The following is a 15,489-nucleotide window of genomic DNA, read 5'->3' as shown; positions in this document are numbered from 1 at the left end:
TCTGACCATGCCCGTTTTCTGCCTTCAAGATCTAGAACATTAGTTCTAGCTTTAAACTTTAAATGTGTACCTTTAAAATTCAATTTGTCCAAAAGGTAGTATTCTAAATTTGGTATATTTTTGTATTTAATGTAATCCTTCAGTGATGATTTTTTAGTTGCTTTTTGAAATCATTCTTTATTATTGTTATCTGAGATCATATTACTAAAAGATTTTATCCACTGAGTATTTTGTGGTTCCATATTATATATATCATTAGATCATATTTGTCTAATAATGCTTTAATGTTATCGATCCATTTCCATCGTGCAAGTGATCTAACCTCCATAAGTTATTTACATAGTAGTCTAGGCAATCTATCCTCATCCATAGTTTTAAGCCTATCAAAATATTTTATTCTAAATTTGTTTTGAATCGTTTCCATAGATTGCCACCCTAAGTCACCAAGTAAAACTTCATTGGCAACATTCCTTGGTGCTTTCAGGATCATTTTAGCCATCTGATATTGCAGGTTTTCAACTTGGTTAACTGTTTACTGCCCGGGACCCAAACAGGACATGCATAGTTTATTGTATTGTACAATAATTCGCCATAGTATATCCTGTTGAAGTCTTCTTGGCCATCGATAATTGACTTGATATAGGCAATTACTTTATTTCCTTTTTTGATAACCTCTTCAATATGATCATTATCATTGTTTTTTCTTGATATAATTGTACCGAGATATTTGTATTTATCTGTTTCACTTATAAGGTTATTACCTATTACTATTGTGTGTATGTATGTGTATGTATGTATATGTATGTATATGCATATGTGTATATATATATATATTTATTTTGTGTTTATATTTTTGGATTTCTATATATTTTTAACTGGTGGCCACGGCTTAAAGTTTTATTCTCCTCCTTCCACACACTTATTCTGTAATGTACTATTATTCTTAGTTGGTTTTACTATTAAGCTTTTGTTATGTATGTTAATATGTTCATGTGTGTGGAGAAATAAATTAAACAAACAAACAAACAAACAAACCTAATTTCCATTTTCTCAGCTTATTTACTCTTTGGCCAACAATTAATACTTGTGATTTTTCTAAATTAAACTTAAGTTTCCAGAGTACTGAGAACTTTGCAGCTGCATCTAAGAGTAGTTCACAAGGTCATGTTCGTTTTCACCTATTAAAACAACATCATCGGCCCAAAATAAATTTCCAATTTGTGTGTTGGAAATATAAATTCCTAATTTTCTTTTTTTAATGATTTTGTTAAGTTCATTTATATATATATAGAAAATAAGATAGGTGAAAGTGGACAACCTTGCTTAACTCCTTCCTTAGTTTTAAAAACATCAGATTTAATATCATTAAAAATAACTTCTTTTCATTCTGAAACCTTCCTGTACCTCTGTTAAAATGTTTTGTTCTTCCAGAAAAGAGGATATATATATAAAGCAATAATTTTGTTGTAAATTTTAGCCACGCATGAATTAAGGGTAATGCCTTTATAATATTCAGATCATGTTTATTTCCTTTTTTATATAATGGGATAATAGTACCTTCATTCCACTTGTCAGGGGCAGACTCAATTACAACTAACCTAGAAAACAACTTAAATAGTGAAGAGGCCATACCATCTCCACCATTTTTTAATAATTTCATACGTAATTGAATCTACTCCTGGACTCTTATTGTTTTTAGAGTCAGAAATAGCAAAAATCTCATCTTCATATGATATATTTATCTTATCTAAATATACTAATGGGTTCTCTTGAGTAACATGTGACCGTTAAATATCTCAGTCTCTTCCCAAATTTCATTAATATTACCAAAATGCATCTTTAGTGCTTCTTTCATGATTACCGGATCTGAAGTTGTTGTATTAGTTCCAGGAATAATTAAGGAGTTAATTTTTCTAGGATGTTGTTTTCCTTTTAATTTTGTCCAAAAATATTTTGTTTGTGCCCCACCCTTTTCCATTATGTGGGAATATCTCTCAACTCGTTTTTATATAATTTTTTTGTTTAATTATACCTTTACAGTATTTGCGTTTATTTTGATACTCTTCCCACAGTGTTTGACAGTAATTTGCATTAAACTCTGGATTGTTTTTTGTCTTTAAATACTGACGGTGCCTTCTACATGCTAATTGCCGCTGTTCAATGGACTCTTCGATCTCTTTATCAAACCAAGCTTTATAATTAACTTTCTTTTTCTTTTGTCCTAATATATTTGTTGCTACACAAAGCACTATGTTTTTCCATTCTTCCCAAGCTTCGTTCGCATTTAATTCACTTGGTTCCCAATCCTTGAATGCCTCATGAATTTTGCCTTTAAATTCATTCCAATCTTGTGGAGCATTCCAAATTATTTTTTCAGATTTGATTTCATGGGTTGGATCAGAGAATTGGGGTATCTTAATTGTCAAAATTAGCAGATTATGGTCACTACCTAAATTAAATACAGTAGACCATACTCATCGATTAGGAACTCATGTATTGATTTGTACAGATTATCTGAAACTAGTACGTAATCAACAACACTTACTTGATCTTTGTGTGTTCTAGTGTATGTACCATTACATTTCTCACTACCATTTAGCATAATCAATTCACTATTCTCACAAAAATCGATAAGACTTTGACCATTAAAGTTAATGTCACCTACATGACCATTTCAAGCGCCCTGAGCATCTTACATTAGATGGATTTGTGTGCTATATAAAACTACATTATTATTATTATTATTATTATTATTATTATTATTATTATTATTATTATTATTATTAAAGTCCCCAAGAATGATAATTTTTGCATTTTCATCATTGTTTTGTAGAATTAATGTTTCTGTTAACATGGTAGTACGTAATTCTTCTGTAAGTTGTCGATTATATCCTTCACATGGGAAATAACAGATACCAATATTGTAAATATTATCAACATCATTGCCAAGCTGCACTTTTATCCAGAATCATTCTAAATTGTCACTTTGTGTATCCAAGAGGTTATCGTCTAGAATTTTAACATTTTCTTTATGATGAAGGCAACACCTCCTTGTGATTTTTTAAAATTTTTACTTCTATTTTTGCCAATCCAATTATATCCTTTAAAGTTCATAGAATCATTATTTTTTAAAAAGGTTTCCACTAAACCAAATATGCTGATAGTGTTCTTGTAAATAAATGATTCGATTTCTGCTTTTTTGCTTTTAATTCCTCTAATATTAATAAAGGCAAAATTTACTTGATTTTCAGCCCTTCTAGACTTCTTCCGTTTTAGTTTATGAACATTATTGTTAGTAGAATATTTAACTAAGTTTGAATTTTTGACATCCGGTTTATCTTTAGGAGAATTTTTTGAGATTCTTTCATATTTCATCGTAGTGTCATATTCATCATAAAGTATGTTATATATATTATTGTTAATATCATTTAAACTATTATAATTATTATTATCATAAGATATTTTACAAGACATATTAACATTCTCATTTATATACAAAAATTTACAAAACTGCAAATCCCTGTTTATTTCAGGTTCGGCATTTTCTTCATTGCCAATGGTGGGTATCTGCATAGTCCTTGATTTTGCTTGTGTCCCATTGCGTTACATGATCTACAGCGGAGAGGTTGTCCATGTCTAGAGTGCTTTGTTGCATGGTTATGTTCACCACAGTAGTAGCAGACTTTAACGTGCAAGTTCCAATTTGTATAGTGATGCTTCCTTGTTTCTTTATTAGTCACTGTGTTGTTCTCAGGCTTTCTTCTCTGATCACTAATTATCTTGTATACGTTGTTAATGTTGTTAATCAGTTTTCGTGTTCCGTATCTGGTAAGGTGAAGACCACTTGCTTTATCCCATTCGCTATTTGCAAATTTAAAGTTGCAGTCATTATCTACAATTTGGCATGCTTCCTTTTCTGCAATGCTCTTTAAGCTCTTGTTAAGGTTTTCTACTCTTGCCTGATGTTCATATTTGTCTACTCTTAGACAGATGTTCGATACAATTATTTTGGTAGCAGGTGCTTTAGCTTTGATTTCCCGTATCAGTGATTGATATTCTTGTGGTGCGCTGTTTACTTGTTGGTCATTAACACAATTATTTGTGCCACAATGCAATACGACAGCTTTATAATTATCCAAATTTTCAGTTTTTAGTGTGTCCTTTATATCATTGATTCTAGCTGCTGGCACTGAAGCAAGTAACTTTAGTTTGATCCAGGCCCTTCTCTGCAATATGCTTAATAATTGAGTCTCCAACTAAGAGTGTTTGCAATGGTTTCTTGTCACTAGGTGGTGCTGGTCTACCGTCCGACTGGTGATTAATGCTGTTGCTATTATTTTCTGTTGGCTTTGTCTGAGTTGCATTACGTAACATTTGTGCATTAACAGTGGCCATAAGCCACTTAGATAATCATTCTCCAGTCTAATTTGTCGGCGGCCACAATCAAGGTCATTGATAGAAGATTTCAAATCCGCAATTTTAGAAGGAAGTTTCTTATATATCGAGCAAAACCATATTGCAGGTCTTCTTCCAAATGTATTTACACCTACACATTCTGGGTGAAACTCGCATAGACATAGGGAGCATTCCAGCAATTTTCCATTAAATGTTTTCAGAGCACAAGTTGTGGCTACTGAAAGAGAGGCAGACTTGGGACTCATCGATGATACTGACTTAGATTTTGGAGATGAATTTGGAGTTGTAGGAGCCTTGCTCAATTTACGTTTACTGTTCGTCATAGTTGATATTAAATTATAGCAAATTTAACCACAAATAAAATTTACTGGCCTATCCAAAACAATGCAATGTGTTGATCAGATAACAAAGCCAAGCTTCTTTTAGAAGGCCAAGCTTCCTTTCCAAACAATGGTTGTTTATCAGGCTCTGATATTAAGCAGCAGTATCTCTGGCTTCAGTTCTAAAAATGAGGCTTCCAAAATGGTAGTTGGGCCTAGCTTTAAATAATGAAATACAGATTAACCAAACCTTCAATCCAGCTGAATTGTGTATCCTTCAAATCTGTAAAATACCTTCTTTAAAATGACATTGTTTTCACAGCCAAAACATACCTATATTTTGTCAAATTCAGAGATTTTAAGACCACTTTTTAAAGCACAAACCATGTGCATGGCTCTAACCATGTGCATGCTTCTTCTTGAGGAGTAAATTCCGTGTGCTGGGTTTGACTGTGTCAATAGGTCAGAGGATGCTGGTCGTTATAATTGTATACCGATTCGAATAAACTGGCCCGGACGTTGATTAGCATTAGCAAACCATTAAGGCAAATTTTTCAATCAGTTTTGTCTAGTTTACTGGTAATTATGATGATCTTTACAGCAATAACAAGGGACGGCCACAACAGCAATCTCCTTGTAAAATACCACTGTGTCAGTCGATTGTTATCCAACAAGTTAGGTCACGTGACGCCAATTGCCGATTCCCTCTATTGCCATACTTGAGAGGAGATGGCTCAGACCTATGAAGAACCTTTGTATGAGTGTTGTAGCTTTCAGCTATACATTTGTTTATATTTATTAGCAGATAATTATATAGTTTTTATAATATTTGTTAAATTTATGCCAGCAAATTTATAGATTTTTGTATTACTGTACTATAAATCAATTAATTTTTGCAATTTCATTTTAGCTGGGACTTTATCAAGTTGTCACTTGTGTGTGTTATACTGCAGTGTATATATTTTTAACACTTTTTACTAACATCATAATAAAATAGTGTGTTAGCTTTGGGAATTCCTTATAATTTTATTTAACAAATAATTATTAATAACTAATATACTTGAAATGGTGAACAACATTTATGGACAATATTTTAATCACATTTTTACCTAAAACTAAGTGCTCTTTATTTTATGCATGATGTAATAATATGTAGGCCTATTAAAAATAAAATGTCAAATTTTTTATACTGTTTTTGTGTATTTTTACTATTATACAACTACATGTAATGGCTTACACAAACGTAGTACTGCAATGGCTTGACCAATAAAAACAATTGCAATATTCAGTAGTACAGTATATTGCATGAATTAGTACAGCACTGTCCCCTGTAATTGGTTTGTACTATTAAAATATCAAATTTATATTCTGTTTTTTATATATTTTTACTACAATATTATACAACTACATGCACTGCCTTGCACAGAGTACTGCAGTGGCTTGACCAATAAAACCATTGTAATACAATATATTATGTTCTTTAATTAGTACTGTCTCCTGTGATTGGTTTGTTTCGATATAACACAAACTTGTTGCTATAGTGATGTAAATAAAGATGACCATTCAGATGCTATGTGTTCATGAGGTAGAAAATCTTGAGGAAGATCTTGGAATAGATGGAGTCTGTGGCTGTGAAAGGGGATGAAGAGAAACTAGTTACTGACGTCTGCCATCATCATCGCACAGCTATGCCCATATAGTCATCATGACCATATTTAGGCATGTGACATCACATTTGACAAAATATTTCCCAAAAGTAAATGACTTGAACTAGTAGTAATGAGTTTAAGGAAAGGCAGCTGAAATTAATTGAAATAAAGCCTTGTCCATTTTATTTGACAAACATAAGACATGCCTAAATACGGTCATAATAATAATAACAATAATAATAATAATTCTTTATTGGTCCTCATTCAAATTGGAAGTCGGAAATTCCAGCAAGGCCCCTAGGGACCCCCTGGCAACAGCTGCAATGTAGCGCCACCCAAACTCAACATAACAGACACAAACGGATACACACATTGTCGTTAACCGGCCTAACTCTCAATTATGAGGGTTATTCAAGAAGCCAAGTGTTCAGACTGCATTTAAAAACATTGTCCTTAACTGGTCCAACTCTCAATTATGAGGGTTATTTGATGAGTCAAGTGTTCTTACTACCAATTGAATTAAAACCCAACGCTGGCTGGGTTTGAACCGGGGTCTTAAGCACAAGAAGCAGGAACAATACCTCTCAGCCCATCATATGGTCATGATGACATCACATCATGACCATATATAGGAACATCATGACCATATATAGGCACATCTTCACCATATATAGGCACATCATGGCTGTATATAGGCACATCATGACCATATAATTATAGGCACATCATGACCATATAATTATAGGCACATCATGACCATATAATTATAGGCACATCTTCACCATATATGGGCATAAAAAGTTTTTTGTCAAAGAATATTTGATAATCTGATCAAGCTTCACACACAATATAACATCAAAATAAATAATTTGCGATAAAATTTATCAGAAGTTTAGAATATGTGACTCACAAATCAGGTGTGTCGTACATTCCCGGTGGAGCTGGATACAGAGCCTCGTAGGTACTCCCGACACCATGGATAGCGAAAGCATTGAATTTATGAGGGCCTGGAGGTATGTAGGTTAATGGAATAAAGGCCTGGCCTGTCCATGTGTTGTTGCTGTGTATCTCAGACGAAAAAGTCAGGGGTAGCTTGTCCTGTAGTGGTGAAGAAACGTTAAATTCTATATGAAATACTACAGTACTGTGAAATACAGGTGATAAGTTTAAGGTGATACTAAGGAGAATATCCATATTATTTGAGAAGGGTATTGTTTGGTTACCTTGATTACCTTTAACATTGATCTAAAATCATTTTCCAGAATGGTTAACAACTTATGCTACATTTACACTAGACACAATAACAACATGACAACACGTTAAAAATGCGCTCAGTAGGGAGTGTTTTATTTGTGCGACGACGAGATGCTAGAATAGAATCACTCGCGTGACTGCCCTACCAGGCATCTTACGTTCTCTGCATAGATTTGTCCAAATTGCGTCTTAGAATCCATGCTACAAGAGCTGAACATTCTTGCATGTGCCGATGACTTTTAGTGACGTCATTACTTTGTACGTCCCACCGTCATCGTGTAATCAAAAGCACCCTCTTGATGATGAATATAAATGACGTGATGATATGTCGTCGTGTCCAGTGTAAATATAGCTTTATTTATCAATGTACTGTACCTTCCATAAGCTGTGACACCCATTCAACATCAGAACCAAATAACATCCATGCCTACAACAGTAAGACAAATGCTTGTATCTTTTACAACTGTAAATAAAATTAAATACAGTAGAACCCCTCCTTTGGGACACTCCTATTTAGGGGACTGGGATACTTTCTGAGTGTGCCAAATGGTCAAATCAATACATATTTAACCCTATTAAAAGGGACTCTTTTTTTTTCTAAAAAAAAAAAAAGCAGTCTCAACATAAGACAAATTCATACAACTTTATATTTTGACACCTTTTGAGCAAATTACCAAACCAAAATTCTCTCCCTCGTATAAAATAATTTTAACCGTTAATCATGGGGATTTCGTATTTGTTTTTCATATACTTTCATATAGGATTATCATTCTAATCCATAACATTCACTCTTTTTTAAGTCGTTAATCTATTCATGCTACATGCATCCAATTGAAAGCTCAAAATATTTGGTCATTAACATATTGCATAATAAAATAATATTGGGAGCATATACAACTAAGTTTTAATAAAATTTATGCTGATTACATATATTTAGTGAATTGTAATGTATTAGCATTACAAATTATCACTATGAATTAATTCTAATTCTATTGATATCAATACAAAATTAGATTATAAAGAATGTATGTCATCATTGTATGAAACATCATGCCAAAAACCCCTATTAAGGGGATAATTTCACGACAATCGGGCTACTATTCATGGGCCACCCCTATTAAGGAGACAGTTTTTTTGGTCCCAAAGTTGTCCCCCGTAATAGGGGATAGGGGTTCTACTGTATTGAAGTTACTTGCTAGTAGTGCCATTACTACTACCACTACTACTACTACTACTACTACCACCACCACCACCACTACTACCACTACCACCACCACCACCATCACTACCACTACTACTACTACTTAAATTTAATACTGTATACTCGTATTATGGTCCACATAAGCAGTATGCTGGATTATGTTTTTTTAAATTGTGAACATTGTATCACAGGCATTATACATCCAATCAGTGGCTTGTCAGGGGGTGGGGTAAGAACCCACACCTTCCCATAAATAGTTTACATCTTCCCAACTTGAGTGAAAACTTGCTGAGCATATCACCTCATTCCCCCTATTAAATCTTTCCCACTTATAGATCTGTGTGTGTGTGTGTGTGTGAAATTTAACTACCAAAAATACCACCTTTGAAAAACTAACTAGTTTAATACCAGATTTATAATAAATTAGTAAACAACTACAGTTCATTACTTACAAAATTCATAAAACAAGTTAAAAAAAAAGTTTGATACTATTGTTCACCACCCCCATGTCAAAATAAATACAACTATCCCTAACTGAAACCTCTTTTGTACAATAACTTACGGGCTTAGTTCAACCTCCAAATATCGATCCTTTTCACCCAGAATAAATGCTTCAACAACTGAAAATAAAAAAAATGTGTTCAGGAAATTTGTTAAATAATAATTATACTAATATAAATAAGCATAAATCTTTAGTAAGATTCGTCTAATCAGAAATTGCATTTGATTTCATGGAGGAGATAAGAGAATTGGGAGATGATAGCATTTAGGAAGAGTAAAATGAAAGGGAAAGGGTGAGTATGGAATGAATATTATTTTGTAACAACAAAGCTTTCATTTCCATTGATTCCTGATGATATAATTAATGTTGAAATATTGAATCCCGACACGATGGCGTGCATTTCGATACTTTGAGTATGTGTTATACTATCTAAAGTTTTTCCTGAAAGAAATTTAATAACATATATTTTTGGTGCAATTGTATGCATGACAATCTAGATAGTTTATCCAGTGGCGTAACACTAGGGCCAAACTTGGGTCCTTTTTAGGTCCCGGAAGCCAATCCCATTTTGGAATTTTAGATGTGCTCGTTTTAAAATCATATTTGTCATTGTTTTCTAAATGTTGTAACGACCAAATAATGATATGATATCAGTGGTAGATTCAGGAATTTTAAAAAGTGGGCCCACAGTTGTGCCCCACTAGATCATGATATATAAACACCAAAAAAAAAACAAAAAAACACACTACTGCACTCTTCTGTTTGATATTCCACTGTGAAAGAGCCCCTCGTTACCGACTACTAACATGCATAGACCCCACTTTCTTGGCCCTGTGACTCATTGTTACGCCAGTGGTCCCTCTTGGAAATTCAATCAATACCTTCATCATCAGATATGCAAATTAGATACCTTCATAATCCCACAGCTGTTCCTGGGCCCCTCCCACTTTGAAACCAGGGGGTGCAGGATCATTGAAGAATGGTGCTTTCACCGTCAACTGCAAACTGTCTGGACTTTCGGCACCAACTGATAGACGTATTTGCACTGCATCATGGGAAACCGGTGTACCATCCCAGCAGTGCTTGATTTTAAATGATATGTCATTCATTATTCCTAATGAAAAAAATGATTAAAAATGTTATAGATATGGAAAAGAAGAGTGGGGAATGTGTAGGAGGGAGCCCTGGTAAAATTTTTGTTCCCCCTACCCCCTGCCAAAAATCAAATATATGTATTTAATTAAAACTAAAACAAAAATTATTTTTTATATAGCAAAAACAACAATTTGGGGAAAATATTGGGGAAACTAGTGAACACCTAATGACATTATGGTATCATCCAAAGATTTGTAAGATATTTCATCTGATGAGTGTCCCTGTTGGTATTCAAAAGGTTGGTAGCCAAAAGGGGTGGGGGAGTTCAGCTCCACCCGTGGCGGGACTGAGATGGGGTGGCCCTTCTCTAGTACAATTTATTAAGTTGATGGGAACAGTGGCGTATCTAGGGGATGCACATGTTCCCCAAAAATTTCTTGCGGGCCCCCTCACCCCCCAAAAAAAATCATGGTCAAGTAGTTAAAAATCACCCTATAGGCTATTTTGCGAATTAGCGCCCCTCAACTGATAATCAAGCCCCCACCCCCACTTGACCACACACTCCCACGCCCACATACTCCCACCCCCCCTCCATTTCAAGACTTCTAGATACGCCACTGGGCCTGGATGGGAAACAGATCTATCTATTCTTGTTAGTTACATTTGTATCCTTATACTAGGCCTAAATGATTGGTGGTGTCGATGATGAGAGCCGCCTAAGAAGGGGGTGGGGGCCTAGATCCCAGGCTTTTTTTTAAATTTTTATGAAACACAAAAATACGCAACACTTATCACTGCTTGTATGTGTACTGGTGTGTAGGCTAGGCTTACTAGAGGCATAATGGTTGTACTTAACAGTGAAAATCAGCGGCCATATCATGATCGTAAGCTAATGAACCATCTTTACAGCGTGAGCAGATAGACCAAACAGACAGTTAAAACTGCAAGAGGTCCGACTGCCGGGGATTCGTCGGAACGCAATCCTAAAGTCTAGTATCTTTGACTGTACTGTACTTCCAAGAAGGAGGGGCGTGGTCTTTGATCGTACGGAATGAGTTTCTAAATTATGTGTAGGGCGCCCCCTATTTTGTTCAGTACTTTGAACGTTCTTTCGTGCATACAAAATCAGAGCAGTCAGACCTCTTGCAGTTTTACTCTTTGAATAGACTAAGTCCTTTCCACTTCTAGGCCCTATGCGAGGGCGGGAAAATAATAATTAAAAAATAATATCATATTACGTCAGCATAAGCAGTATACTGCTTATTGGACATAATATGAGTAGGTCTATACTGTATATTTTTTCCGCCCTTACATAGTATGCTTATCTGGACTCTTGGTTGGAAAGCCGGGGTGGGGGGAAGGAGGGGGCAGAGGTTTCACGCACACATGTGAAGCTGTCACAATGCTGTAAACAAACACGACTATTTTATTTGTTCTAAAAAAAAGCCCAAGTAAGAAGAATTTGTATTATAGTGAGAGAGAGAGAAATATCGGCGATGTAAGTCCTTACTACCGACGTTTTACAATAAATTGCTAACTCGCCTAGCATATAGGCCCTATCTGCCCCGAAATTCCAATCGTCTCGTTGTCGGGTTTTTTTTTTTTTTTTTTTTTCGCTTTTTGTTTTGCGTAATTTGTAACCTTTGATATGATACTACTTTACTTTTGATGTAATGAGTTTTGTTCATTATTTGACCTTTTGTTATCATAAAATTTTTGTGAAAGTAACCAGTGTCTATTTGTATAGGCCTGTTTTCTGTGATAATTCAGTGTTTTAGGTCTACATCCTTTGTATGGGTCTTGTAATTTTTATTTTAATAGTTAACAAATTTAACAACTTAGTTTCACAATTCAGTTTCTCAACTGCAATGGACAACCTTATGTATATATTTTATATTGATGTGAATAAAGATACTACTGATATATAAACTTTTTTTTAATAGAACCAGTAAATTTATCCCAGGCTCCATCCGGTGTTCCTTTTTATTTATTTTTTAAATTTATTATTATTATTATTTCCAGCGATTGTGTATGCATACATCATTTTATCCTACTGTCCAGCGCTTTGATGAATAATGATTGTTATTAATATTATTGGGGGAAATTATATACTTCAGCAAGTTTATGTGTCGTTTCCTGATGGAACATTTTTAAAGACTTTTTTCTTTTTTAATAAATCCCGATATCGGGTATTTTACTATGCCTATAGTACCAGTATACGCAAAAATCACTCCAATCTTGGAGTTACAGAGCAACAACGTACCGTACGCGATTTTTTTCCCGTACGAAACATTTGCATGTTTACACCTCTGAGCCTCTATATTTATTGTCTACCGCCCTCTATAAAACTAATATACTGCATCACTGCATCTTGCACTGCATGCAAACAGCAGGTACGCCGCCGTACGTCGTGTGTTTGTGTCTGGAGAATTGGAATTGTTTGGAAGACAACAGGTTGATGTTTTCTTCTGATGTATTGTTGTAAATGGTGAAATTTCGACGAAGGATTTAATACATTTTTAGGAATGGTTTTCACCTTCATTTGCTAGGTTAGTATGAAAGAGTTACTATTTAGCTGTTTTAATAGCATATCATTATGAAGCTGAAGTAATTTTGTATTGATGAAATAAATTGTATCAATTATCAAAAGGTTTGATGAATGTACTGTAAGTGCCCAGCGCTTTACTGGAGTGTGTGGTTGGGGATTCTCTCAGCCCGGGTAATATGCATTGTCGGAGGTGATGAATAGCTTTAGGGATGCTCAAATTCTAAAACTAGGCTAGTTAAACAATTCTAGTGTAGGCTGCAATTTACTGGCGAAGGGAACACCAAATCAAGATTCTATTATTATTAATAATTAGTAGATTGTTTTATATGCAACCAACAGGTTGTTTTATATGGTAACATCATGCAACCAACAGGTTTTTTTTTTTATATAATAACATCATGCAACCAACAGGTTTTTGATGATATTTTTATGCCATCTTCCAGATCTCCCTTCTGTTTTTAGGAACATCAATTACGAATTTCGAAAACAAATTTGAAAAATCCAGCAAAGATGAAACATGCCAAACGAAAACTTTAACAATTGTAGAATTATCACCTTTTCCCCCCCCCCCCTTTTTTTTTCTTGCGTGAATTTGTTAAATAAGTAATTTAAAGTTATATTTTCATTTCTATGGCTTTTACATAGTGATTTTGTGGGTGATAATATCCTTTAAAGCCCCATTCCCGGCAAAATTTCAGTTTTTAAGAAAAATCTAATTTTTGTATAATGTTATAAAGATTTATAATTTTATAATACGGAATTGCTAGTTTAAATGAATTTAGACATTCCTAAGAATGAAAAAAATGTAAAATAAGACTGAAATTTGATTTTTTGTGTTCCACACAAAAAATAAATGCGGATGAATTTATCATGTTGATTTTGCGATAGGTCGTGAGAAGAAATATCGTAGGCGCCGAAAACATTAGCCTATCCAATGCTGCTAGGCTAAGTCTAGCCTTACCTCGATTTAGGTTCCGTTATCACACATAAAAACGGCCGACATGATATTTTCCGTTGCTAGTATTGACACTTGTGAATATAATATTTCACAGGAATTATTTCAAATTTGTTAAAAAACTGATTCTGACTGAGATTTTGAAACAAACATTTCTCAGCCTAACCGAACGACCGTATTGTGCGAGATGCGAAGTACAAAAACTAATCTCATTAGAGAGGGCACACTTTATTGACTGTATAAAGTATAAATAAAAGCGAGAGTATTCCAGTGGATGCGATCTACAACCTCTGAATTTGCCTAGTAACGATGAATTCGTCGAGAAAATGATAATATTTTATGAGAAATAGTCTGTATTTCTCATTTTTTTTTATTCTTTTGCGTAAAACTAAAATTCATGCCAATATTTTTCCATGATTTATAATAATTGGAGTAATGCAAATGCATATTTTCTAAAAAAAGTCAGTTTTTAGTGAAATTTTGCCGGGAATGGGGCTTTAATCAATTCACAAAAGAATCAAGTGGGTGGTTCTTCCCGCTATCCCTCGCACATATAAAACGACAGACGTTTTAATCACTTTGGGTTCGATGGGTCGCGTCGGACTGCTTCACATATAATTTGGGTCGGTCGTGGGCTAAAAAGGTTGTGTAACAGGGCTCTACAGTATACAATATAATTTTCAGACTAAATCAGTGGCATATCTAGAAGTCTTGAAATGAGGGGCAGATGGGGGGGGGCTCTATGATCAGTTGAGGGGCGCTAATTCGCAAAATATTGTGATTTTTAACTACTTGACCACGATTGACCGAAAAAAGAAAACATTTTGCTATTTGTATGCTGTGTGTATAGCACCATTACTTTTATTCATCTCCCTCTAGTATGTGTTTGGAGCGAATTTTAAGAATAGTCATCTCTAAATCCCTTGAATTAGCACTTTCAGACTAAAAATTATTTTGTTAAACCTTTTATAAACCTTCTTCAATAGGGTCCAAGTTTTTGTTTTTTTTGCGACAGGGTCCTGTGTACCTTGGGACCCTCTCTGGTGCTGCCTCTGCTTCTCAGAGGGAGACAGATACATATGGCTGCTAGGCAAGGCACCAAATAGAGTACAAATTTGTCCTCAAAGTTTGCAAGTTGCTCCTTTTCTTCTACCTTCATATTGACCTACTTAGTTACCCTCTCATAGCTTGTTTCTCCATAGTGTACCTCCCACTGGCTCCTCTGAAACAGACCTACACTTTATCACTGAATTTTTGTGCTTTTGACTTTCATTCACAAACCAACCTATTTGTTTTATCTTGTATTTCACAAGTTACAATGACAGGCATTTAAAATATGTACAAATTTATGACCCATTTAATGCAATGATTTATGTTGATATTTCATGCATAAAATTAAGATAATAATAGAGACACTTCACACTATAGCTTGGTTCACGTCGAACTTTTATCTAGATATACATCCACTTAACTAGTTAAAAGTTCGACGTGAACCACTCAATTATAGCTAGTTAAAGGAATTAAGTCACTTAAGTTAAGTGACTTAACT

The 15,489-nt window shown here is 34.3% G+C and overlaps 2 protein-coding genes and 1 long non-coding RNA gene across 7 annotated transcripts in view; 1 reads left to right on the top strand and 2 right to left on the bottom strand.

Moving 5' to 3' along the window:
• Window positions 1-667: 667 nt before the first annotated feature.
• Window positions 668-1,264, bottom strand: LOC117108124. Its single transcript, XR_004445332.1, has 2 exons — window positions 1,036-1,264; window positions 668-761 (listed from the first exon to the last, which is right to left on the bottom strand). It is a non-coding gene; the product is annotated as an uncharacterized LOC117108124 (long non-coding RNA).
• Window positions 1,265-5,832: 4,568 nt separating this feature from the next.
• Window positions 5,833-11,489, bottom strand: LOC117108172 (UPF0462 protein C4orf33 homolog). 5 transcript variants are annotated; one of them, XM_033250133.1, is made up of 6 exons: window positions 11,224-11,489; window positions 10,253-10,456; window positions 9,403-9,460; window positions 8,015-8,066; window positions 7,296-7,483; window positions 5,833-6,365 (listed from the first exon to the last, which is right to left on the bottom strand). In XM_033250133.1, exons 2-6 carry the CDS (start codon window positions 10,449-10,451, stop codon window positions 6,272-6,274), a joined length of 591 nt encoding a protein of 196 aa, XP_033106024.1. In that variant the 5' UTR covers window positions 10,452-10,456; window positions 11,224-11,489; the 3' UTR covers window positions 5,833-6,271. The 5 variants fall into 5 exon arrangements, with proteins under 5 accessions (XP_033106024.1, XP_033106021.1, XP_033106022.1 ...); XM_033250130.1 differs by having other exon boundaries at window positions 11,230-11,489; XM_033250131.1 differs by having other exon boundaries at window positions 11,269-11,489.
• A 1,333-nt stretch (window positions 11,490-12,822) lies between these two features.
• LOC117108160 (uncharacterized protein KIAA1211-like) overlaps window positions 12,823-15,489 on the top strand; it is a 30,815-nt gene continuing 28,148 nt past the window's right edge. Inside the window, exon 1 of the mRNA XM_033250118.1 lies at window positions 12,823-12,986. The gene's annotated coding sequence lies outside the window, so the exon portion shown is untranslated. The remainder of the gene's footprint in view (window positions 12,987-15,489) is intronic.

The sequence above is a fragment of the Anneissia japonica genome, unplaced genomic scaffold (assembly GCF_011630105.1).
Source record: "Anneissia japonica isolate Jap-2015-1 unplaced genomic scaffold, ASM1163010v1 scaffold288284_len1145801_cov181, whole genome shotgun sequence".
Taxonomy (NCBI): domain Eukaryota; kingdom Metazoa; phylum Echinodermata; class Crinoidea; order Comatulida; family Comatulidae; genus Anneissia; species Anneissia japonica.
This window is presented reverse-complemented; position numbering and strand designations above follow the sequence as displayed.

Excerpts from the sequence above, each read along its gene's own strand:
- LOC117108172 (XM_033250130.1), bottom strand. The coding sequence starts at position 11,317 with ATGATATGGCCGCTGATTTTCACTGTTAAGTACAACCATTATGCCTCT. Across the intron at positions 8,067-9,402 it reads TTGGAGGTTGAACTAAGCCC|GCATGGATGTTATTTGGTTC; the intron begins GTAAGTTATTGT and ends TTACTGTTGTAG. Across the intron at positions 6,366-7,295 it reads ATGTACGACACACCTGATTT|CCACAGACTCCATCTATTCC; the intron begins GTGAGTCACATA and ends CCCCTTTCACAG.